This window comes from Ranitomeya imitator, chromosome 2, assembly GCF_032444005.1.
Source record: "Ranitomeya imitator isolate aRanImi1 chromosome 2, aRanImi1.pri, whole genome shotgun sequence".
In the NCBI taxonomy this organism is placed as follows: domain Eukaryota; kingdom Metazoa; phylum Chordata; class Amphibia; order Anura; family Dendrobatidae; genus Ranitomeya; species Ranitomeya imitator.
In genome coordinates, this window is record NC_091283.1 from 230,377,277 (window position 1) to 230,405,112 (window position 27,836).

General features: G+C 48.2%; 1 protein-coding gene across 2 annotated transcripts in view; it reads right to left on the minus strand.

Moving 5' to 3' along the window:
• Nucleotides 1–18,107, minus strand: part of WIPI1 (WD repeat domain, phosphoinositide interacting 1) — an 88,012-nt gene extending 69,905 nt beyond the window's left edge. The window contains exons 1-3 of one of the 2 annotated variants that reach the window (XM_069748689.1): nucleotides 17,942–18,107; nucleotides 2,411–2,493; nucleotides 2,033–2,202 (exon numbers count right to left, since the gene is read on the minus strand). In XM_069748689.1, coding sequence (XP_069604790.1) covers nucleotides 2,033–2,202; nucleotides 2,411–2,493; nucleotides 17,942–18,036 — 348 coding nt within the window. In that variant the 5' untranslated portion in view covers nucleotides 18,037–18,107. The remainder of the gene's footprint in view (nucleotides 1–2,032; nucleotides 2,203–2,410; nucleotides 2,494–17,941) is intronic. The other variant, XM_069748690.1, reaches the window with a different exon arrangement.
• Nucleotides 18,108–27,836: the final 9,729 nt, after the last annotated feature.

A 27,836-nucleotide genomic window follows, 5' to 3' on the forward strand; every position in this document is an offset into this window, starting at 1 on the left:
TTGTGGCAAAATTAGGGGGGTCGGCTTATACTCGGGTCGGCTTATACTCGAGTATATACGGTATTTATTTTTTGGGAGTACTAACTGTGTCAGACACTCCTTCCAATTGTCCTCCGCTGACCACACCAATGCTGCCTGTGTACCCCTGGAACCTATTTAAGTGCATAAAGCCTACTTTTCTTATGCTAGGCCCACTAAGTCTTTCTGCGGTCCCTCCTTCCAATTGTCCTCCACTGAGCACACCAATGCAGACCGTGTACCCACGTAACCTTTTTTAAACCTGCGTCGAGCCAACTTTGTGGTGTAAGGCCTACTAGCAGTGTCTGGCTGCGCCACTCAATACAGCTGTCCTCTTTACAAAAAATGACCTACAATTATCAGGTTTTCAGCCTATCGGAATTTAACAACTGCAGTGGGGCTACTAGTTTGGTTGGGGCCTACTAACAGTGTCTGCCGCTCCAAGGTGTTCTCCTGGTTGCCTTTCCTGAGCTTCTATCTTCAGGCTCTTGTTAAATAGTTGTTAAATGGAACAACTGCATTTGGCCTACTAGTTGGGTTGGGGCCTACTAACAGTGTCTGCCGCTCCTTGCTGTTCTCCTGGTTTCCGATCCTGAAATTCCATTTTCAGGCTCTCGTTAAGTAGTTGTTAATGTTAGACTGCATTTGGCCTACTTGTTTTGTTGGCCCTACTATCGGTGTCTGCCGCTCCTTGCTGTTCTCCTCCACTGAACAAACCAGTGCCGCCTGTTTACTTCTGTTACTAATTTTGAACTGCATTTAGCCTACTTACGGATTTGGGCCTACTCACTGTCAGCCTCTCATTACAGTTTTCCTCCACTGAACAAAGCAATGCCCCCTGGTTAGTCCTGTTACCAATTTTGAACTGCATTTAGCCCACTTTATTCTTTGGGCCCATATCCGTTTCCCCCTCATCCTGCCCATTGCCCAGCCAGTGATAGATGAGTCTGCTGGTACATTGACCCATAACGCAACATTCCCCGTGCACGCTACACTGCAAGATTGTGACCCTGCTGAAAGTCAGGTTCTCCTTCCCGCATACTATACCACCTTAGGGCAGTCCCACACGTCCAGATAATTCTGGTACTGGGGAAAAAAAAAAAAAAAAAAAAAAAAAAAAGAATCGGTACCCGAATTATCCGCTGTACTTTGAGGGGCCCTGTGCCAGTGCCAATGCCAACGAGTGGGCCCCCCCTGCTTGCTCAGGATCACAGCACTTGCAAAGTTGAAATACTTACCTCTCCCTGCTCCACTGCCGTGAGGTGGTCCAGATTTCCTGGGCCCACTAATTACTTGAACCAGCCCTACCCCCCACAACTTTAGCCAAATGACCCCCAATTTCCAATGCCTCACTATTATTATAAGGTAAATTAAGATTGACAAGCTTCAGTAACAAGAATGGATGTTTTGGCCATTAAAATGGGAAATGTAATTGTTTTCCTGGCCTCCACTCACTGCCGACTATGCTTCCTCATTGACTTGCATTGGGTTTCGTGTTTCGGTCGATCCCCGACTTTTCGCGATAATCGGCCGATTCCACTCGACTCGACTTTTGAGATAGTCGGGTTTCACAAAACCCGACTCGACCCTAAAAAAGTCGCTCAACCCTAGTGTAGAGTTGGTCAAACTAGTTATCTTGTACTGTAACCACAGGCGTGGCTGTAATCACAGCGCTCTCTAGTGGGTTTAGTGTGGCTATGCACATCCTGGGGGACACAATGACTCCACACAATGATGCCACCTTTGACCTAACCTCCTTTTTTGGGGGGCAGGGAGACAGTGGCTCGCGCGGCTCCACCAGAGCTTAAAACTGGACGAACATCTAAGAAAAAACATGCAGTAGAAAGTAGCATTGAAGTGGTGGTCCACCCTGCCGGTGGTACATGGGCTGGTGTGACTGCAGCAAGAGGACTTGTGAGGTTGAGGGTCTATAAGCAGAATGCAAACACCTCTGCCCCACTTATCATTTACTCAGGGTCAGAGACCACCCTGGTTACAGAACGCCGCCACGTACCTGCCGATTTAGTCTGATGGACAGGATGTTGCCGGAATAGTTGTAGTTGCAGATTTCTGTTCCTTTCTTAAAATGGAAGACATTCATTTGACGAGGCTTGGAGTGACTGACGACTACCACGAGACTGCTGGAGAAGAGACGCTCAACGATGTATACGTCCGAGAGATCATCTACAAAAGACATGTATAAAAGTGAGGTGGGCAAGAAAACAAGCCATGAGGCAGAGGAGCGAGCAAGAGCAAACCACGAGGAAGAGGAGCAACCAAGAGCGAACCACGGGGCAGAGGAGCGAGCGAACCACGAGGCGGAGAAGAGACTGGCCTGGAGGCAGAGGAGCAGAGGCAGACAGCCCCCTTCTACAGATATTCAGATTTTTACCATTTTCATGGACGAGGTCGAGCTGCTCCACCGAAGACAGAGAGAAGAGCTTGTACCCAGATTTCATCCCGATCGCGAGGGACCTGCAAATACCAATATGGCAAGGAAAAAAAAAAAAAAAAAAAAAAAAAGAGTTAGAGGTCACCTGCTAGCTTAGAACTTGCAAAGAAGCCCCCATAAGTAATCTACAGAGAAGCCCCTCAGCCCGCACAGCTCCTCCCCAGTAATCTATATAGAAGCCCCTCGGCCATCACCACCCCTCATCGGTAGTTTACCGAGAAGCCCCTCTGCCCTGACAGCTCCTCCCCAGTAATCTACAGAGAAGCCCCTCAACCATCACCACCCTCCATCGGAATCTACAGAGAAGCCCCCCAGCCTTCCAGCTCCTCCACAGTAATCTACAGAGAAGCTCCTCAGCCATCACCTCCTCTCACCGGCAAGCTACAGAGAAGGTCACCACCCATCACCACCCCTCATCGGTAATCTACAGAGAAGCCCCCCAGCCTTCCAGCTCTTCCACAGTAATCTACAGAGAAGCCCCTCAACCAGCACCATCCCTCATTGGTAATTTCCAGAGAAGCCCCCCAGCTCTTCCACAGTAATCTACAGAGAAGCTCCTCAGCCATCACCTCCTCTCACCGGCAAGCTACAGAGAAGGTCACCACCCATCATCGGTAATCTACAGAGAAGCCCCCCAGCCTTCCAGCTCTTCCACAGTAATCTACAGAGAAGCCCCTCAACCAGCACCATCCCTCATTGGTAATTTCCAGAGAAGCCCCCCAGCTCTTCCACAGTAATCTACAGAGAAGCTCCTCAGCCATCACCTCCTCTCACCAGTAAGCTACTGAGAAGGTCCCCACCAGTAAGCTACAAAGAAGGTCACGACCCATCACCACCCCTCATCAGTAATCTATGAAGGGGTGGGCTAGGAAACTGAATTTAGATTCAGACAGGTCTTCTGTTGCCCACATTTTTTTCCATGGCACATAACCAGTCACTATTACCAAGATCTCCTTCCCCAGCACACAGTATTGCTTCTCTTGCCACTAGACCTCACATGAGGAAAACTCGGGAGTGACTGACACCTTTTTACTATTTGATGCTACCACTCCCTGAAGAAGCCAGGACCCCACACAGGGAAATGTATAAGGTGATGGTCTTCATTGTTTACAATGAAGAAGGTTCTCAGAGAGACTTGACAACTATGTGGCCACGCAGAGTACAAAGACCGTCCAAACTGGATCAAGACTTGGGCTTCGCTGCCCCAATGTAGGGAGGAGACATGGAGGAGAGAAGACCGGACGGGCAGGGGGGCTGGGGAAGGAGAGGGACGGTGGAGAGAATAGAGACCAGACTGGGGGGGGGGGGGGGGGGGGGAAGGTGACGACAAAAGTGAGAATAGAGACGAGCGGAGAGAGGATGGAGGAGAGAAAACAGACCGGAGGGGGGGGGGGGGGGGGAGAATAGAGAACAGATGGGGAGGGGGACAGAGGAGGGAATAGAGGCCGGACAGGCGAGAAAATATAGGATGGGTGGGGGACAGAGGACAGAATAGATAACGGACAGGTGGAGGGGGCAGAAGAGGAGAGAATAGAGACCGGAAAGGCGGGGAGGACACAGGAGAGAATACAAACCGGACGGGCGAGGGACACAGAGGAAAGAATAGAGAACGGACGGGCGGGGGGAGAGCAAGGGATGGAATACTGTCCGGACGGGTGGACAAGCGAGAAAACACAGACCGGGTGGGAGGAGAGCACAGCTGCTGCTTCTGTGAGGTAAAACATGTTAATTAACAGGCAGGGAAAAAATTTCACCTCACAGAAAACAGCAGCTGCTCTCACCGACGTCCTGTCTGTAGACTCTCGTCACCTCCCCGGACGGAACCTGTGGTGCTCTCGTCCTTGTCCCTACATGGTCAGACACGGCCATTACACAGAGCACAGGAGGGGAGACATTAGTCGATCTCTGCACAGGAACATTTTTTATTTTTCCAAAAGATATTGATTAATATGTACTTTTACATGGGAATCCCCCAAAAGAAGAACCGTCCACCCATAATCACCGTATTTGCAGCAGAAACGTTTAGGACAGCCGGATGTGACCTCACACTCGGCTCTGTACCTCTAGATGGCAGGCTGCATAGTTGCAAGATGCGTCCATGCAGCCTGTCATCCAGCAGAGCGGATCCGAACCCCATTCACTTGAATGGGGGGCTCGACAATACTGTGTTTGACATGCTGTCATATGCATGCCTGCCAGCGTGGCAAACTCTGCTTCTGATCAGCAGGGTAATCCTCCCCGCCGGTCAGAGAGCTGCGGCTCCCACACTGTCAGAAGAAAGCGGGGTGCGCTCAGCTGTGATCGGAGGAATAAACTCACCTCCGATCACTGGTGTCAGCTGATGGGAGCAGTAGTCCTATCAGCTAACACCTGCTGTTAGAGGGGTCCTCACACTGTTTTTTTTAAATAGATAATAAAAAAAACGACAACGCAAGTTCCCCCATTTTTGACAACCAGCCTTAAGGTACCTTCACACATAACGATATTGTTAACGATATCGTTGCTATTTGTGACGTAGCAACGATATCGTTAATGAAATCGTTCTGTGTGACAGCGACCAACGATCAGGCCCCTGCTGGGAGATCGTTGGTCGCTGAATAAAGTCCAGAACTTTATTTCGTCGCTGGACTCCTGCTGACATCGCTGGATCGGCGTGTGTGACACCGATCCAGCGATGTCTTCACTGGTAACCAGGGTAAACAATCGGGTAACTAAGCGCAGGGCCGCGCTTAGTAACCCGATGTTTACCCAGGATACCATGCTAAAAGTAAAAAAAAACAAACACTAGATACTTACCTAACGCTGTCTGTCCTCCAGCGCTGTGCTCTGCACTCCTCCTGTACTGTCTGTGAGCCGGAAAGCAGAGCGGTGACGTCACTGCTCTGCTTTCCGGCTCACAGCCAGTACAGGAGGAGAGCAGAGAAGCAGAGCACAGCGCTGGAGGACAGACAGCGTTAGGTAAGTATCTAGTGTTTGTTTTTTTTTTACTTTTAGCATGGTATCCAGGGTAAACATCGGGTTACTAAGCGCGGCCCTGCGCTTAGTTACCCGATATTTACCCTGGTTACCGGCATCGTTGGTCGCTGGAGAGCGGTCTGTGACAGCTCTCCAGCGACCAAACAGCGACGCTGCAGCGATCCGAATCGTTGTCGGTATCGCTGCAGCGTCGCTTAATGTGAAGGGGCCTTTACTAAAGCAGACTACTGGGGGCTGGTATTCTCGGGCTGGTGAGGGGCCATGGATATTGCCCCCCAGCCTAAAAATAGCAGCCCGCAGCTGCTCAGGAAAGGCCCATCTATTAGAGGCGCCAATTCTGGCGCTTTGCCCGACTCTTCCCACTTGCCCTGTAGCGGTGGCCAGTAGGGAAATAAGGGGTTAATGTCACCTTGCTATTGTAAGGGGACATTAAGCCAGCTTAGCAATGGAGAGGCGTCATTATTGCTATTCCAAAGCGAAGCCCTCGATCTTCTGTAATATAAATAAAATAGGCAAAGTATAGTCCCGGATCCGTCATAGTCCGATACATAGCTTGCGTCCCACGCAGTATCTGGGGGAGAGAAAGCTGCTAATGCGACTAAGCGACTGGGGAATGAATGAGACGGAGCAGGCGCAGTAATGAGCGGTGACGTCACCGAGCCTGCGCTCCCTAACAGCCTGACCGGAGGTAACCTCTGCACCGTGGGAAAATGTCACCGCAGGTAATGTATCTATTCTATCTACAGGAAGTTGTTTTTTTTCCCCTCTGTGCACACTCAACTTTATTGGCATGCACAAAGAAAAAAAATAAATTAAAAAAAAAAAAAAAAAATGCACCAAGAACGTGGCAAAAGACCCTGTCACGGATCACACCGTGCTGCCAACAATATATCACAGATCCCACCAATCTGTCATGGTTCACGGGGAAGATACAGTTATCATCCCCACCACTCATCCCCAATTTGTCCAGAACCGGGGTTGTTTGGTTGTCCCTGGTTCCTTCTGAAGGGGATTTATCTATATCCCACTTCCCCGTTCCGGTTTGGAACTTGCAGCTCTCTGGCGCCCCCCTTACCCTCAGGTCAGACCGGGTGCTGCACACCTAGGGTAATTAGTCGCCAGAAAGGCTGACATACTTTGTCCTTGCTAATGGGCACACTGCAGCGAGGGCGATATAACTACTCCCACTCAGGCAGGAACCATAATTATCAATGCTGCCGTCGCTACAAAGATGCCCGATTGCACAGGACAAATTATTCTGCCACCAGCTCCGATTAACGGGTCTGGAGCCAACCCAAATCAGTAGCGTAACTCACTTCGGAGGACGTGACAGTTAGTTATAGAGCAGAGACAGACAAGTAGTTTCATATTTTACTAAAAAAAAAAAAAAAAAGTAGGCAGTGTTTACAAAGTATAAAAGATATTTTAAAGGAGACAAAAATCATATTTACAATACAATTACAAATTAAAAAAAAAAAAAAAAATCTCGTGACTGGCCGTGTGCTGTGGAGGAGGGGATACATCTAGATGCATGCCACACATCTGTATCTCAGCTAGACTCTGGAGACTGCTCGCTTCACTATTTCCTAGCCTAAATCCCAGGCACTTCCCTTATGAATACTATTTTTATGCTCGCTGTATGAGTCTCATATCCAAAATACACCCCGATCACGATGTGCGCCATGTCGGGGCAATTCTTTTAAGTGTAAACGTGGAGCAATTACCTCAACCGCTTACGGAGAAATCCACGCTTTGCACTCGTTGCGTTTAGCTGCTAGTGGTTTCAGTGAGTGATCGATCGATCGATGGACATCCGGAAAATATAATTCTTATATCTCTAGCCCGGATTGGTGCCAGAATATGTAAATTTAATAGAACAAAGAAATTAATGCGGTTTGGAAGGGAATATACCAGTTTTAGCTGGTATTGGTTGGGAGGAGGGAATGAGTATGTCTGCGTGTGTCTGTTCAGCTTTAAGGGAAGTAGCAGAGCTCAGTGTGCGTGATCCCAGACAATCAAATACCTCATGTTCCTGACAGACGTAGCTTAACCTTTCCTGCCGAGAAGATCAGGTTTTGCTGCAGAAAAAAAAACAAAACAAAAAAGCAGCAAAAATGCCCTGTGTGAACTTACCCATAGACTGCAAAGGAGCAATCCTATGTTTCTGTGTATGGGAATCATGCAGCTAGTCTTCACCCACCAGCTAAGAGACAACTGATAACAAAAGATGGAGCCACATATGGGAACCCCGGTGGATCCACGAAAGCATTAAGCTACTTACCGGTAGCGACGTTTTTCAGACAGCACCACGAAAGAGGGGATCCGCCCTTCAGGAACAGGAAACCTACAGCTACAATAGGGCCGCACCTCTCCCACGTATCAGTTGTATTTCAGAGCCTGGGAGGACTACCACGGCTAGTAGTGTGTATGTATGTGTATGTATATATATATATATATATATATATTTACACACACACACACACACACACACACACACACACACACTAGATGGTGGCCCGATTCTAAAGCATCGGGTATTCTAGAATATGTATTTATGTATGTATATAGCAGCCACATAGTATATAGCACAGGCCACATAGTATATAGGAGCCATGTAGTATATAGCAGACAAATACTACGTGGCCTGTGCTATATACTATGTGGCTGCTATATACATATATATTGTAGAATACCCGATGCGTTAATACAGGCCACGCAATATATAACAGTGGCCATGCAGTATATAACACAGCCACGTACTATAACACAACCCACGCAGTATATAGCAGCCACGCAGTATATAACACAGGCAATGTAGTATATAACAGGCCACGCAGTATATAATAGGCCACATAATATATAGCACAGCCCACGCAGTATATAGCAGCCACGTAGTATATAACACTGCCCACGCAGTATATAACACAGGCCATGTAATATATAGCACAGCCCACGCAGTATATAACAGTGGCCACGTAATATATAGCACAGCCCACATAGTATATAACAGCCACGCGGTATCTAACACAGCCCAAGTAGTATACAGCAATGTGTGCACCATATCCCTGTTAAACTTTAGAGTTAGAAGGATTAGGGAGAAATGATGGTAGAACTATTTCCTGAGACCTGTGGAAATGGGATGCTACTTTCGGCAAGTAAGCTGGGTCCGGCCTGAGGACCACCCTATTCTGCAAGAATTCTGTATAAGGGGGAAGCGCCTGGATGTCTCCTACTCTACGTGCAGATGTTATCGCTACCAGGAAAGCTGTTAAGGGATAGCATCTTTATTGAGGCTGATTGTAGGGGTTCGAAGTGTTCTTTTGTCAAAGATGAAAGGACTAGATTAAGATCCCACAAAACCGTAATACTCTTATGTATGGGTCTAGCTCTACCAACAGCCTTAATAAACCTCGAAACCCAATAATTGTTGGCAATATTACAAGAGAACAGGGCTCCTAGGGCTGAAACCTGTACTTTTAGTGTACTCGTGGAAAGATTCAATTCCAATCCCTTCTGCTGAAATTCTAAGATCTGGCGTATCGGCACTCCCTCTTTTATGTCGAAGTCTGATATGGCCAGGAACTTCTTCCAAGTTCTAGAGTAGATCTTAGTTGTGATCTGTTTCCTACTCTTAAGGGTATCTACTAAATTCGGGGAGAAGCCTCTGTCTTAACAACGACCGCTCAAACTCCATGCCGTTAAATGTAGTCCCTTCACTTGTGGATGGCTGATCTTGACCCTGGTAGAGCAAGTTCGGGATGTCTGGAAGTACCCAGGGATCGTCTACCGACATTGTCCTGAGCCATACGAACCAGGTCCTCCTGGGCCAGAACAGGGCAATCAGTATAACTCTTGCCCCATCCTCCCCGATTTTCCTCACCGCTAGAGGCAGCAGGTTCAGTGGTGGGAAAGCGTAGGCAAAATGAAAATCCCATTTTATCAGGAAGGCGTCCACAGCCAGAGGATTCTCCCAGGGAACAAGGAACAGAATTTTCTTATTTTTCTGTTGCATTTGGTGGCAAAGAGGTCCACCTCCGGTTGACCCCATTTGCGGACAATCAGATTGAAGATGTCCCTGTCCATTCTCCTTGCCTTAGGGCAGAGGTTCCCAACTCCAGTCCTCAAGGCCCACCAACAGGTCATGTTTTCAGGATTTCCTTTGCATTGCACAGGTGATGCAATTATTACCTGGGCAAGACTAAGGAAATCCTGAAAACATGAAATGTTGGTGGGCCTTGAGGACTGGAGTTGGGGACCCCTGCCTTAGGGTACTGCGGCTGAGAAAGTTAAGGATTGAAAATGTGTCTCTGCTGTCTGGAAAAGGCGATCTGCCACCTGCATCAGAGCCTCGGAACGTGTTCCACCTTGATGATTTACATAGGCCACCACCACCAGGTTGTCTGAAAGGATCCTGACGTGGTGACCCTGTAGATCTATGAGGAGTTTTTTAACAGATATCTCAACGGCCATTAACTCCCTCTGGTTGGATGAAGCCGTTGTGAGGGAGTCCCACTGTCCCTGAACCACAATGTCACCCATGTGGACCCCCCAACCTGAGGGGCTGGCATCTGTGGTTATCACGCGAGTTATATCTGTTAAGGTACCTTCTCACTCAGCGACGCTGCAGCGATACCGATTCAGCGACGTCAGCGGGTGATCCAGTGACAAAATAAAGTGCTGGACTTTCCTCAGCAACCAACGATCTCCCAGCAGGGGCCTGATCGTTGGTCGCTGTCACACATAACGATTTCCTTAACGATATCGTTGCTACGTCACAAAAAGCAACGATATCGTTAACGATAACGATATCGTTATGTGTAACGGTACCTTCACCCAAGGAACACTAAGCAACCTAAGTGTTAATGGGTGCAATGTTATCTTTTCATGTAAGGACCCTCCCAAGGCCCTATCATTAATCAAAACATCTTTTTGAAGGGGTCTAGTGTGAAGCTGAGCCCACTTGACAGCCGGAATACATGATGTCAGGGACCCTAAGAGGGACATGGCCTGTCTAAGGGTCATGGTGGGTTTATTAATTGCTTTTAGCACCTGATGCTGAATCTGAATTGACTTATCCGGGGGAAGACTGAATCGAACAGCAGACCCAGGAACCTCTGACCTTTTAGGGGCTGTAGCCGAGATTTATCAGAATTTAAATGTTCTAGCTTCCTCCTAGTCGCCCCAAATTGTGATAGGCAATGATCCGCTGAATTCCCCACTATGAGAAAATCATCTAAGTAGGAGACAATGAGAATATTGGATTCCTGTAAATGTGCCATAACCTCCGCAACTATTTTGTACATACTCTGGGGGCAGCCGATAACCCAAAGAGAAGCGCCGTATATTGAAAGTGGCGAACTACTCCCCCCATAAAAACCGCCACCCTTAAGAATTGTTGGGGATCCGCATGGATGGGTACATGATAATATGCGTCTTTTAAATCCACTACTACCATGAAACAGTCTTTAAACAGCATTGTTAGGGTATGTGCACACGTACAATGGTCCAATGCGGATTTTTCCGCAGCGGATTTGATAAATCCGCAGGGCAAACACATTGCGTTTTTCCTATGGATTTATCACGGTTTTTGTGCGGATTCCACCTGCGGTTTTCTATTATGGATCAGGTGTAAAACCGCTGCGGAATCCGCAGAAAGAAGAAGTGACATGCTGCGGAATGTAAACCACTGCTTTTCCGCACAGTTTTTTCCGCAGCATGTGCACAGCGTTTTCGGTTTCCCATAGGTTTACGTTGTACTGTAAACTCATGGGAAACTGCTGCGGACCCGCAGCAAAATCCGCATCGTGTGCACATAGCCTTATTGTTGAGCTAAAAGATTCCATTTTAAAGGCATGTTTGACCAGGAAACTATTAAGGTACCTGAGGTTTATGATGGTCCTAAATGGGTTTCTGGATGAGAAACAGGGGAGAGTAAAATCCTCTCCCTCGTTCAGAATCTGGAATTTCTATCAGAACACTTTTTAGACAGAGCCGCGACTTCCGATTCTAACGCGGATTCTTCAAGGGGAGAAGAACGCAAGGAGTAAGTTTAAAGTCAACTCCTGGGATACGATTAAACTCAAGTTTGAGTCCCTGAGATATAGCGCACCGCACCCAGTCACTATTCGTGACTTCTGACCATGCTGCGGAAAAGGCCAACAACCTCCCCCTACCGGCATTGCTAGTTCTTGGTCTGGCTTCTTCCTTTCCCTCGTTGAACATAAATCCCGTAACTCTTCTACGCCTTTCTTTCCCTCTAATTCGGTCTCTATTGGGTGAAAATGTGCGTTTTCTTCCGTGACCAAATCTTCTCTTGTTGACGACGGTAGGATCTGGATAAATGAGGGAACTTATCATCGTCCCCAGCATTCTCTAGCAACTCATCCAATGCCGGACCGAATACTCTCCTTTTCATGGAATGGCGCAGAGTTTTCATCTCGCCTGAATGTTCCCCGACAGCATTTCAACCACAGGGCTCTCCTAGCAGCATCAGAGAGACCCGCAGCCATCTTAACCGAGTCAATAGAAGCATCTGATAAAGGCAGCGGCCTCCTGGATCACTGGCAGAGCACTTAGCATAGCGTCTCTAGAAGCCCCTTCCTTTAACTGGGATTCTAATTGGTCCAGCCAGACCATCATTGATCTGGCCGTACAAGTTGATGCTACTGCTGGCCTTAAGGAACCAGCCGCCATTTCCCAGGCTCCCTTAAGGAAGGAATCTGCCAGTCAAGAGGATCCTTAAGAGATCCCATATCCTCAAAAGGCAGCGAGGCTCATTTTGGAGACTTTGGCCACCGCCGCAGCTAGCTTAGGGGCCTTGTCCCAAGTGCTGACTGCTGGCTCGTCAAGGGGTATCTCCACTTTAAAGCTGGTGGCAGGGAACCTTTCTTCTCAGGTTTCTTCCATTCCCTATAAATAAGTTCCTGAATCTTTTCATTCAATGGAATCCAGTCCACTGAACATGATCTTTTCCTTGGATAACTGCGGCTTGGGATCTGCTATGCCCATCGTCCCCCTGGCTGACTTGACTAACTTGCCAGTGGCCAGAATCTTCTCCCGACGAGGGACCCAAATCGTAGGAGCCTTCATCTTTATCATCATCCCCTAAAGAAAGAGACCAGGGGGCCTTGGATTCTGAGGGTCCTGCTTGAGACAGGGACTTAGGAGACTGCTAAACTTCCACCCTGATCATCTCCTTGAGGCTTGCCGCCATATTAGTAGATTCTTCCGCTACCTGAGGGAGTATAGTAAGGCAATGTAGTCTTCCTAGACCTAGTGCCACTCCACCCCTCCCTGAGACCTCACCGTCTGCTGGGGCACAGGTTTTTTGAGCATGAATCTGGTAAGGGGACTCCACAGAGGGCACATTCCTTGTGTTTAGCCTTACCGATGCACTTCTTCCCCTAAAATAAACAATATGAGGGGGACTGCGTCACTGAGTGAACATTCTCGTAGATCACTTACCAGTGGCCGCAGAAACAAGATACCGGAATACGAGGGGGATCCTTTCTGGATGATGCATCCGATCCTGGATTGGAGGAGCTTTTACGACCGGAATCGTCACTTCTCCTGACATGGTCCTTTGCTTTGGGCTTCTGACGAATCTCCTCCGGCAGCTGGGCCTGCTGCTCATGGTCACTCTCCAACCTCACACCTTGAGGCCAGAAGCAAGGGTCCGGGTCTGGAGCCTGCTTAAATCCTCTCCTCCGGTTCAGCACGGCGCTGCCCCCTGATTCGCTGACTGCCCCCCCGGTGCAGGTAACAGGCAGGAAAGCCCGTGCTTTACTCGGCGTGCAATCACCGGTGGGCGCCGCCATCTTGGAGCCACCGCGCATGCACGGCAACCACTGACACACAAGCTGGCTCCGCCCCTAGACGTTACCACGGCCTCCCAGCGTTTCCTGCCCGGACAGCTTCCCTCCGGAACCGATAGCCAGCACCACCATACACCCCAGGGAACACAACGAGGGGCACATACTCACCTCGCAGCGGCTGGAGATGGTCCTCCATGGTGCTGTCAGGTGGTGACCTGGAAAAGACCGCTGGCCCACCGCTCCCTGCTGCGAGCATCACCGCCGTGCAGCCCTGCCAGGACCACCGCAATGCCTCCAAAAACTCCGCGCCAGCCGAGGTAGGAGACCCCCACGCTACCAGAGTCGGCCTGGGATCCATCTTCTGTAGGATCCAGGCCTTATAGACACAGGGAACCAACTGACAAATGGGAGAGGTGCCGCCTCTTTGTATCTGTAGGTTTCCTGTTCCAGACCGGATCCCCTCTCTCGTTGTGCCATTATGGGAGTCCGAATAAATATTCTGGCCAGAAACCGTTGTATGTGAGGGGGATCTGTGCTGTATATTGGGGAGGGGCGCTTCTGGGTCATAACACCCTCTCACCAGGCAGGAGAGCAGATCCGCAGGGGTCAAGGACCAAAGTGCTCCAAATCTCTCTACCAACTAAAGGGAAAGGGCACGGCTGCAGCGAGTCGGGGAACATGGCATCATCTTCAACAGGACAGTCACTGTGTACATACATTACTGATACTGAGTTTCCTCCTGTATTATACCCCAGAGCTGCACTCACTATTCTGCTGGTGCAGTCACTGTGTACATACATTACATTACTGATCCCGAGTTACATCCTGTATTATACTCCAGAGCTGCACTCACTATTCTGCTGGTGCAGTCACTGTGTACATATATTACTGATCCTGAGTTACATCCTGTATTATACTCCAGAGCTGCACTCACTATTCTGCTGGTGCAGTCACTGTGTACATACATTACTGATCCTGAGTTACATCCTGTATTATACCCCAGAGCTGCACTCACTATTCTGCTGGTGCAGTCACTGTGTACATACATTACTGATCCTGAGTTACCTCCTGTATTATACTCCAGAGCTGCACTCACTATTCTGCTGGTGCAGTCACTGTGTACATACATTACTGATCCTGAGTTACCTCCTGTATTATACTCCAGAGCTGCACTCACTATTCTGCTGGTGCAGTCACTGTGTACATACATTACTGATCCTGAGTTACATCCTGTATTATACCCCAGAGCTGCACTCACTATTCTGCTGGTGCAGTCACTGTGTACATACATTACTGATCCTGAGTTACCTCCTGTATTATACTCCAGAGCTGCACTCACTATTCTGCTGGTGCAGTCACTGTGTACATACATTACTGATCCTGAGTTACCTCCTGTATTATACTCCAGAGCTGCACTCACTATTCTGCTGGTGCAGTCACTGTGTACATACATTACTGATCCTGAGGTACATCCTGTATTATACCCCAGAGCTGCATTCACTATTCTGCTGGTGCAGTCACTGTGTACATACAGTTAGGTCCATATATATATTTGGACAGTGACAACTTTTTTCTGATTTTGGTTATAGACATTACCACAATGAATTTTAAACAAAACAATTCAGATGCAGTTGAAGTTCAGACTTTCAGCTTTCATTTGAGGGTATCCACATTAAAATTGGATAAATGGTTTAGGAGTTTCAGCTCCTTAACATGTGCCACCCTGTTTTTAAAGGGACCAAAAGTAATTGGACAATTGATTCCAAGGCTATTTCATGGACAGGTGTGGGCAATCCCTTCGTTATGTCATTCTCAATTAAGCAGATAAAAGGCCTGGAGTTGATTTGAGGTGTGGTGCTTGCATTTGGAAGGTTTTGCTGTGAAGTAAACATGCGGTCAAAGGAGCTCTCCATGCAGGTGAAACAAGCCATCCTTAAGCTGCGAAAACAGAAAAAAACCATCCGAGAAATTGCTCCAATATTAGGAGTGGCAAAATCTACAGTTTGGAACATCCTGAGAAAGAAAGAAAGCACTGGTCAACTCATCAATGCAAAAAGACCTGGGCGCCCACGGAAGACAACAGTGGTGGATGATCGCAGAATAATCTCCATGGTGAAGAGAAACCCCTTCACAACAGCCGACCAAGTGAACAACACTCTCCAGGAGGTCGGCGTATCAATATCCAAATCCACCATAAAGAGAAGACTGCATGAAAGTAAATACAGAGGGTTCACTGCACGGTGCAAGCCACTCATAAGCATCAAGAAGAAAAAGGCTAGACTGCACTTTGCTAAAAAACATCTAAAAAAGCCAGCATAGTTCTGGAAGAACATTCTTTGGACAGATGATATCAAAATCAACCTCTACCAGAATGATGGAAAGAGAAAAGTATGGTGAAGGCGTGGTACAGCTCATGATCCAAAGCCTACCACATCATCTATAAAACACGGCGGAGGCAGTGTGATGGCTTGGGCATGCATGGCTGCCAGTGACACTGGGTCACTAGAGTTTATTGATGATGTGACACAGGACAGAAGCAGCCGAATGAATTCTGAGGTATTCAGAGCCGCCATACTGTGTGCTCAGATCCAGCCAAATGCAGCCAAACTGATTGGTCGTTGTTTCATACTACAGATGGACAATGACCCAAAACATAAAGCCAATGTGGATACCCTCAAATGAAAGCTGAAAGTCTGAACTTCAACTGCATCTGAATTGTTGTGTTTAAAATTCATTGTGGTAATGTCTATAACCAAAATTAGAAAAATGTTGTCTGTCCAAATATATATGGACCTAACTGTACATTACTGATCCTGAGTTACATCCTGTATTATACTCCAGAGCTGCACTCACTATTCTGCTGGTGCAGTCACTATGTACATACATTACTGATCCTGAGTTACCTCTTGTATTATACCCCAGAGCTGCACTCACTATTCTGCTGGTGCAGTCACTGTGTACATACATTACATTACTGATCCTGAGTTACACCCTGTATTATGCTCCAGAGCTGCACTCACTATTCTGCTGGTGCAGTCACTGTGTACATACACTACATTACTGATCCTGTGTTTTACCCCAGAGCTGCACTCACTATTCTGCTGGTGCAGTCACTGTGTACATACATTACTGATCCTGAGTTACATCGTGTATTATACTCCAGAGCTGCACTCACTATTCTGCTGGTACAATCACTGTGTACAGACATTACTGATCCTGAGTTACATCTTGTATTACACTCCAGAGCTGCACTCACTATTCTGCTGGTGCAGTCACTGTGTACATATATTACATTACTGATCCTGAGTTACATCCTGTATTATACCCCAGAGCTGCACTCACTATCCTGCTGGTGCAGTCACTGTGTACATATATTACATTACTGATCCTGAGTTACATCCTGTATTATACTCCAGAGCTGCACTCACTATTCTGCTGATGCAGTCACTGTGTACATACATTACTGATCCTGAGTTACCTCCTGTATTATACTCCAGAGCTGCACTCACTATTCTGCTGGTGCAGTCACTGTGTACATACATTTCTGATCCTGTGTGTTACCCCAGAGCTGCACTCACTATTCTGCTGGTGCAGTCACTGTGTACATACATTACATTACTGATCCTGAGTTACATCCTGTATTATACCCCAGAGCTGCACTCACTATCCTGCTGGTGCAGTCACTGTGTACATATATTACATTACTGATCCTGAGTTACATCCTGTATTATACTCCAGAGCTGCACTCACTATTCTGCTGATGCAGTCACTGTGTACATACATTTCTGATCCTGTGTGTTACCCCAGAGCTGCACTCACTATTCTGCTGATGCAGTCACTGTGTACATACATTACTGATCCTGAGTTACCTCCTGTATTATACTCCAGAGCTGCACTCACTATTCTGCTGGTGCAGTCACTGTGTACATACATTTCTGATCCTGTGTGTTACCCCAGAGCTGCACCTACTATTCTGCTGGTGCAGTCACTGTGTACATACATTACATTACTGATCCTGAGTTACATCCTGTATTATACCCCAGAGCTGCACTCACTATCCTGCTGGTGCAGTCACTGTGTACATATATTACATTACTGATCCTGAGTTACTTCCTGTATTATACTCCAGAGCTGCACTCACTATTCTGCTGGTGCAGTCACTGTGTACATACATTACATTACTGATCCTGAGTTACCTCCTGTATTATACTCCAGAGCTGCACTCACTATTCTGCTGGTGCAGTCACTGTGTACATACATTTCTGATCCTGTGTGTTACCCCAGAGCTGCACTCACTATTCTGCTGGTGCAGTCACTGTGTACATACATTACATTACTGATCCTGAGTTACATCCTGTATTATACCCCAGAGCTGCACTCACTAGTCTGCTGGTGCAGTCACTGTGTACATACATTACATTACTGATCCTGAGTTACATCCTGTATTATACCCCAGAGCTGCACTCACTATTCTGCTGGTGCAATCACTGTGTACATTACTGATCCTGTGTGTTACCCCAGAGCTGCACTCACTCTCCTGCCCTTCCTCCCCCCCACTCCTAGATGAATGGTACGGTCCCCTCTGGAATGTGGTAATGGACCGGTCCTGTTCCCCCTCGCAGATAATGGTACCGCCCGTCTCTATATAAAGCGCTGTTCCTGCCCTCCCCCGGGACATTACGTGCAGTCCTGGTTGTATGAAAGGCAGCAGATGTCGCCGCTCCCGTCCCCCGCTCCTCGGTCCCCCGCTCCTCCGTCTCCGCTGCCGGCCTCCATGTCGTCGGCTCCTGCCTGAGCTCCTCTCGGCCCCCGGCTCCCTCCACATCCGCAGTAAACAAACAGCAGCTGATTCCGCGTCACCGCCCTGCTGCATCCGCTCCCCGCTGATTGGATCTTGTATTCTGCAGCGGACCAATCATCGCTGAGATCGCTGAAGTTGCGGCCTTGACGTCACTGACGATACTGGCAGGACTTGGCCACACGATGCTCCGCCCCTCCCCGGCTGACCAATGGCTGCACAATCATAAATAAAACTTTGCGGCTATTGGCCACCGCCGTGAGCGGAACCGCGTTGTGTGGTCTCAGCCTAACACGCCTGCGCTTCCCTCTTCTCCACGATTGGCTGCACTGAACTTGTGAAGTATTTGGCGGCCATATTGGTAGAGGAGGAAACTGCCGGCCTCAGTAATAGTATAATGGAGCCTATAGGCAGCGAGCGGAGCAGAAGCAGGCGGTCATCTGCGGTCACCGGATTATCAGCACAAGGCGCGTTACCGCCTCCGGGAACACAGCAGCGCCATGTAACTGCATCACCTGACCTAATAGCAGCAGCCCCATGTAACTCATCCTCCGACCTAACAGCAGCCCTGTGTAACTGCATCACCTGACCTAATAGCAGCGGTCCCATGTAACTCATCCTCCGACCTAACAGCAGCCCTGTGTAACTGCATCACCTGACCTAATAGCAGCGGTCCCATGTAACTCATCCACCGACCTAACAGCAGCCCCATGTAACTCATCCTCCGACCTAACAGCAGCCCTGTTTAACTGCATCACCTGACCTAATAGCAGCAGCCCCATGTAACTCATCCTACGACCTAACAGCAGCCCCATGTAATTCATAATCCAGCCTAACAGCAGCTCCATGTAACTCGTCCACCGACCTAACAGCAGCCCCATGTAACTCATCCTCCGACCTAACAGCAGCCCTATGTAACTCATCCTCCGACCTAACAGCAGCCCCATGTAACTCATCCTCCGACCTAACAGCAGCCCCATGTAATTCATAATCCTTACTAACAGCAGCCCTATGTAACATCCTCCGACCTAACAGCAGCCCTATGTAATTCATAATCCAGCCTAACATCAGCTTTATGTAACGCATCCCCCGAACTAACAGCAGCCCTATGTAACTCATCCTCCGACCTAACAGCAGCCCCATGTAATTAATAATCCAGCCTAACAGCAGCCCTATGTATCTCATAATCCAACCTAACAGCAGCCCTATGTAACTCATCCTCCGACCTAACAGCAGCCCTATGTAACTCATCCTCCGATCTAACAGCAGCCCTATGTAACTCATCCTTCGACCTAACAGCAGCCCCATGTAACTCATAATCCAACCTAACAGCAGCCCTATGTAACTCATCCGACCTAACAGCAGCCCTATGTAACTCATCCACCGACCTAACAGCAGCCCTATGTAACTCATCCTCCGACCTAACAGCAGCCCTGTTTAACTGCATCACATGACCTAATAGCAGCAGCCCCATGTAACTCATCCTACGACCTAACAGCAGCCCCATGTAATTCATAATCCAGCCTAACAGCAGCTCCATGTAACTCATCCACCGACCTAACAGCAGCCCTATGTAACTCATCTTCCAACCTAACAGCAGCCCAATGTAACTCATCCTCCGACCTAACAGCAGCCCTATGTAACTAATCCACCGACCTAACAGCAGCCCTATGTAACTCATCCACTGACCTAACAGCAGCCCTATGTAACTCATCCTCCGACCTAACAGCAGCCCCATGTAACTCATAATACAACCTAACAGCAGCATGTAACATCCTCCGACCTAACAGCAGCCCTGTGCAAGTGCATCACCTAACAGCAGCAGCCCCATGTGACCACATCACCTGGCCTAACAGCAGCAGCCCCATGTAACCAGATCACCTGTTCTAACAGTATCAACCCCAACTCATTCTCATAATCTGACCAAACATCAGCCCCATGTAACAGCATTACCTGGCCCAACTGTAGCAGTCCCATGTAACTCATCCTCCAACCTAACATCTGCAGCCTTATGTAACCGCATCACCTAGCCTAACAGTAACAGCCCCATGTAACTCATTCCAACCTAACAGCAGCCCCATGCAACCACATCACCTTATCTAACTGTAACAGCCCCATGTAACCACATATCCTGGCCTAACAGTAGCAGCCCCATTTAACTCATCCTTCGACCTAACAGCAGCCCCATGTAACTGCACCGCCTGGCCTAACATTAGCAGCCCCATGTAACTCATCATCCGACCTAACAGCAGCCCCATGTAACCGCATCACCTGACCTAACAGTAGCAGCCCCATGTAACTCATAATCCGATCTAACAGCAGACCCATGTAACAGCATAATCTGACCTAACAGCAGCAGACCCATGTAACTGATCCTCCGACCTAACATCTGCAACCCCACGTAACTCATCATCCCTCTTAACAGCAGCCCCATGTAACTGCATAACCTGACGTAATGGCAGCAGCCCCATGTAACCACATCCCCTGGCCTAACAGTAGCAGCCCTGTAGTGAAATATGTGTATGTGTGGATGTATGTGTGGACTATTAATACTAATATTGTCTACCACTCATAAGGCTCACACACCCGCTCATACACGCTGCCACCACTCACTGAACACACGGGCGATGAGTCCCGGAAATATTACTACTGCTGTCTGCCAATCATAAGGATCACACACCCGCTCATACACGCTGCCACCACTCACCGAACACACGGGCGATGAGTCCCAGAAATATTACTACTACTGTCTGCCAATCATAAGGATCACACACCCGGCCATACACGCTGCCACCACTCACCGAACACACGGGCGATGAGTCCCGGAAATATTACTTCTACTGTCTGCCAATGATAAGGCTCACAGATCCGCTCATACACGCTGCCACCAGTCACCGAACACACGGGCGATGAGTCCCGGAAATATTACTACTACTGTCTGCAAATCATAAGGATTTCACACCTGCTCATACACGCTGCCACCAGTCACCGAACACACGGGCAATGAGTCCTGGAAATATTACTACTGCTTTCTGCCAATCATAAGGCTCACACACCCGCTCATACACGTCACCAGTCACCGAATACACAAGCGATGAGTCCCGGAAATATTAGAATTACTATCTGCCAATCATAAGGATCACACACCCGCTCATACACACTGCCACCACTCACCGAATACACGGGCGATGAGTCCCGGAAATATTACTACTACTGTCTGCCAATCATAAGGATCACACCCCTCCCCCCCCCGCTCATACACGCTGCCACCACTCACCGAATACACGGGCGATGAGTCCCGGAAATATTACTACTGCTGTCTGCCAATCATAAGGCTCACACACCCGCTCATACACGCTGCCACCACTCACCGAAAACATGGGCGATGAGTCCCGGAAATATTACTTCTGCTGTCTGCCAATCATAAGGCTCACACACCCGCTCATACACGCTGCCACCACTCACCGAACACACAGGCGATGAGTCCCAGAAATATTACTACTACTGTCTGCCAATCATAAGGATCACACACCCGCTCATACATGCTGCCACCAGTCACCGAATACACGGGCGATGAGTCCCAAAAATATTAGTACTACTGTCTGCCAATCATAAGGATCACACACCCGCTCATACACACTGCCACCAGTCACCGAATACACGGGTGATGAGTCCCGGAAATATTAGTACTACTGTCTGCCAATCATAAGGATCACACACCCTGCTCATACACGCTGCCACCAGTCACCGAATACACGGGCGATGAGTCCCGGAAATATTAGTACTACTGTCTGCCAATCATGAGGATCACACACCCCGCACATACACACTGCCACCACTCGCCGAACACACGGGCAATGAGTCCTGGAAATATTACTACAAACTGTCTGCCAATCATAAGGATCAAACACCTGCTCATACACACTGCCACCATTCTCCGAACACACAGGCGATGAGTCCCGGACTATTAATACTAATATTGTCTACCAATCATAAGGATCACACACCCACTCATACACGCTGCCATCATTCACCGAACACACAGGCGATGAGGCCTGGAAATATTACTACTCCTGTCTGCCAATCATAAGGATCACACACCCCGCTCATACACGCTGCCACCACTCACCGAATTCACGGGCGATGAGGCCTGGAAATATTACTACTCCTGTCTGCCAATCATAAGGATCACACACCCGCTCATACACGCTGCCACCACTCGCCGAACACACGGGCGATGAGTCCCGGACTATTAATACTAATATTGTCTACCAATCATAAGGATCACACACCCACTCATACACGCTGCCACCATTCACCGAACACACAGGCGATGAGTCCCGGAAATATTACTACTACTGTCTGCCAATCATAAGGATCACACACCCCGCTCATACACGCTGCCACCACTCACCGAATACACGGGCGATGAGTCGCGGAAATACTACTACTACTGTCTGCCAATCATGAGGATCACACACCCCGCACATACACGCTGCCACCATTCACCGAACACACAGGCAATGAGTCCCGGAAATATTACTACTACTGTCTGCCAATCATAAGGATCACACACCCCGCTCATACATGCTGCCACCATTCACCGAACACGGGCGATGAGTCCCGGAAATACTACTACTACTGTCTGCCAATCATGAGGATCACACACCCCGCACATACACGCTGCCACCACTCGCCGAACACACGGGCGATGAGTCCTGGAAATATTACTACAAACTGTCTTCCAATCATAAGGATCACACACCCGCTCATACACACTGCCACCATTCACCGAACACACAGGCGATGAGTCCCGGACTATTAATACTAATATTGTCTACCAATCATAAGGATCACACACCCGCTCATACACGCTGCCACCATTCACCGAACACACAGGCGATGAGTCCCGGAAATATTACTACTACTGTCTGCCAATCATAAGGATCACACACCCCGCTCATACACGCTGCCACCACTCACCGAATACAAGGGCGATGAGTCAAGGAAATACTACTACTACTGTCTGCCAATCATGAAGATCACACACCCCGCACATACACGCTGCCACCACTCGCCGAACACACGGGCGATGAGTCCCGGAAATATTACTACAAACTGTCTGCCAATCATAAGGATCACACACCTGCTCATACACACTGCCACCATTCACCGAACACACAGGCGATGAGTCCCGGACTATTAATACTAATATTGTCTACCAATCATAAGGATCACACACCCGCTCATACACGCTGCCACCATTCACCGAACACACAGGCGATGAGTCCCGGAAATATTACTACTACTGTCTGCCAATCATAAGGATCACACACCCCGCTCATACATGCTGCCACCATTCACCGAACACACGGGCAATGAGTCCCGGAAATACTACTACTACTGTCTGCCAATCATGAGGATCACACACCCCGCACATACACGCTGCCACCACTCACCGAATACACGGGCAATGAGGCCTGGAAATATTACTACTCCTGTCTGCCAATCATAAGGATCACACACCCGCTCATACACGCTGCCACCACTCGCCGAACACACAGGCGATGAGTCCCGGACTATTAATACTAATATTGTCTACCAATCATAAGGATCACACATCCGCTCATACACGCTGCCACCACTCACCGAATACACGGGCGATGAGGCCTGGAAATATTACTACTACTGTCTGCCAATTATAAGGCTCACACACCCGCTCATACACGCTGCCACCATTCACTGAACACACGCTCGATGAGGCCTGGAAATATTACTACTACTGTCTGCCAATCATAAGGATCACACACCCGCTCATACACGCTGCCACCACTCACCGAATACACGGGCGATAAGTCCCGAAAATATTAGTACTGCTGTCTGTCAATCATATGGATCACACACCCCGCTCATACATGCTGCCACTACTCACCGAACACACGGGCGATGAGTCCTGGAAATATTACTACTACTGTCTGCCAATCATAAGGCTCACACACCCCGCTCATACTCACTGCCACCACTCACCGAGTACACGGGCGATGAGTGCCGGAAATATCACTACTAATGTCTGGCAATCATAAGACTCACACACCCCGCTCATACACGATACCACCACTCACTGAGTACACGGGCGATGAGTCCAGGAAATATTACTACTACTGTCTGCCAATTATAAGACTCACACACCCGCTCATACATGCTGCCACCACTCACCAAATACACGGGCGATCAGTCCCGGAAATATCACTACTACTGTCTGGCAATCATAAGACTCACACACCCCGCTCATACACGCTGCCACCACTCACTGAGTACACAGGCGATGAGTCCTGAAAATATAACTACTACTGTGTTGTGAATTCAGCTTTTGGGCTCCCTCCGGTGGTTGTAGAGGGTAATGCAGTTGTGACTGGACTGCAGGATTGAACAGGTGTATCTACTAATGGCAAAACTGACTGGTGTATATAGCCTTGCTGGACTCTTTAGTCCCTGCCAGTTGTCCATTTTTTTGAAGGATTCACTTCCCTGCTGGTCTCTCCAGTTTGCTGTGCTTTTCTACAAAGATAAGTCCTGGCTTTGTTTTTGCTGTCCACCTGCTGTGGACCTTATAGTTCTGTGCATTTTCATGTTTTTGTCTTGTTCAGCTTTGTCTGTGAAGGATTTTTTGCAGCTAAGCTGTGTCTTTGGAGATGCAGATATACCCCCCATGTCTTTAGTCAGATGTGGTGATTCGTATTTTCTGTGGTGGATATTTTCTAGTGTTTTTATACTGACCACATAGTACTCTGTTCTATTCTTTCTTTTTAGCTAGTATGGCCTCCTATGCTAAAATCTGATTTCATTTCTGCGTATGTTATTTCCCTCTCCTCTCACCGTCAACATTTGTGGGGGGCTATCTATCCTTTGGGGATTTTCTCTGAGGCAAGATAGGTTTCCTGTTTCTGTCTTTAGGGGAAGTTAGATCTTAGGCTGTGCCGAGGGGTCTAGGGAGTGTCAGGTACCCCCCACGGCTACTTTTAGTTTCGCTGCTAGGTTCAGGGTTTGCGGTCAGTACAGGGACCACCATCTCCAGAGTTCGTCTCATGCTGCTCCTAGGCCACCAGATCATAACATACTGTCTGCCAATCACATGGCTCACACACCCCACACCCCACATGGCTCACATGCTGTCACCACTCACCAAACACACGGGCGATGAGTCCCGGAAATATTACTACTGCTGTCTGCCAATCATAAGTCTCACACACCTGATGTGAATTCTGTTGTCGGGCTCCCTCCTGTGGTCATGAATGGTACTTCGGCTGGTTCTGTCCAGGGACTTCCTCTGGTGGGTGTTTCTGAGTTTCCTTCCACAGGTGACGAGGGTAATTCGTTGGCTGGCTGCTCTATTTAACTCCACTTAGATCTTTGCTCCATGCCACCTGTCAATGTTCCAGTATTGGTCTTGTTCACTCCTGGATCGTTCTTGTGACCTGTCTTCCCAGCAGAAGCTAAGTTCCTGCTTGTATTTTCTTTGGTTTGCTATTTTTCTGTCCAGCTTGCTATTTTAATTGTTGTCTTGCTTGCTGGAAGCTCTGGGACGCAGAGGGAGCGCCTCCGCACCGTGAGTCGGTGCGGAGGGTCTTTTTGCGCCCTCTGCGTGGTCTTTTTGTAGGTTTTTGTGCTGACCGCAAAGCAACATTTCCTATCCTCAGTCTGTTCAGTAAGTCGGACCTCACTTTGCTAAATCTATTTAATCTCTGTGTTTGTATTTTCATCTTTACTCACAGTCTTTATATGTGGGGGGCTGCCTTTTCCTTTGGGGAATTTCTCTGAGGCAAGGTAGGCTTTATTTTTCTATCTTCAGGGCTAGCTAGTTCCTTTGGCTGTGCCGAGTTGCATAGGGAGCGTTAGGCGCAATCCACGGCTATTTCTAGCGTGTGTCATAGGATTAGGGATTGCGGTCAGCAGAGTTCCCACGTCCCAGAGCTCGTCCTTTATTATCAGTAACTATCAGGTCATTCCGTGTGCTCTTAACCACCAGGTCCATTATTGTCCTGACCACCAGGTCATAAAAGTACAGGTGGCCCAAAGTACTAATGCATCTCAATAGAGGGATAAGAGAAGTTCTAAGACCATTTTTTTTTCTTTGCAGTGTGTTTTGTCTCTCTTTTCGCCTTTACCTCTGGGTGGTTCAGGACACAGGTGTAAACATGGACATTCAAGGTCTGTCCTCTGGGATGGATAATCTCACTACAAGGGTACAAAACATTCAAGATTTTGTGGTTCAGAATCCGATGTCAGAGCCTAGGATTCCAATTCCTGATTTGTTTTTTGGTGATAGATCTAAGTTCTTGAATTTCAAAAATAATTGTAAATTGTTTCTTGCCTTGAAACCTCGCTCCTCAGGTGACCCTGTTCAACAAGTAAAGATCATTATTTCTTTGTTACGTGGTGACCCTCAAGACTGGGCATTTTCCCTTGCGCCAGGAGATCCGGCATTGCGTGATGTTGATGCGTTTTTCCTGGCGCTTGGATTGCTTTATGACGAACCTAATTCAGTGGATCAGGCAGAGAAAATCTTGCTGGCTCTGTGTCAGGGTCAGGATGAAGCGGAGATATATTGTCAGAAGTTTAGAAAGTGGACTGTGCTCACTCAGTGGAATGAATGTGCCCTGGCAGCGGTCTTCAGAGAGGGTCTCTCTGAAGCCCTTAAGGATGTCATGGTAGGATTTCCCATGCCTGCTGGTCTGAATGAGTCTATGTCTTTGGCCATTCAGATCGATCGACGCTTGCGTGAGCGTAAAGCTGTGCACCATTTGGTGGTACTATCTGAGCATGGGCCTGAGCCTATTCAATGTGATAGGACTTTGACCAGAGCTGAACGGCAGGAACACAGACGTCGGAATGGGCTGTGTTTTTACTGTGGTGATTCCACTCATGTTATCTCCGATTGTCCTAAGCGGTTCGCTAGGTCTGCCACCATTGGTACGGTACAGTCTAAATTTCTATTGTCCGTTACTCTGATTTGCTCTTTGTCATCCTATTCTGTTATGGCATTTGTGGATTCAGGCGCTGCCCTGAATTTGATGGACTTGGAGTATGCTAGGCGCTGTGGTTTTTTCTTGGAGCCCTTGCAGTATCCTATTCCATTGAGAGGAATTGATGCTACACCTTTGGCCAAGAATAAGCCTCAGTACTGGACCCAATTGACCATGTGCATGGCTCCTGCACATCAGGAGGATATCCGCTTTCTGGTGTTGCATAATCTGCATGATGTGGTCGTTTTGGGGTTGCCATGGCTACAGGTTCATAATCCAGTATTGGACTGGAAATCTATGTCTGTGTCCAGCTGGGGTTGCCAGGGGGTACATGATGATGTTCCATTTTTGTCTATTTCGTCTTCCACTCCTTCTGAAGTTCCAGAGTTTTTGTCGGATTATCGGGATGTATTTGATCCCAAATCCAGTGACCTACCTCCTCATAGGGATTGCGATTCTGCAATTAATTTGATTCCTGGTAGTAAGTTTCCTAAGGGCCGATTGTTCAATTTATCTGTGCCAGAACACGCCTCTATGCGGAGTTATATAAAGGAATCCTTGGAGAAAGGCCATATTCGCCCATCGTCATCACCGTTAGGAGCAGGGTTCTTTTTTGTGGCCAAGAAGGATGGTTCTTTGAGACCTTGTATTGATTACCGCCTTCTTAATAAAATTACAGTCAAATTTCAGTATCATTTGCCGTTGCTGTCTGATTTGTTTGCTCGTATTAAAGGGGCTAGTTGGTTCACCAAGAT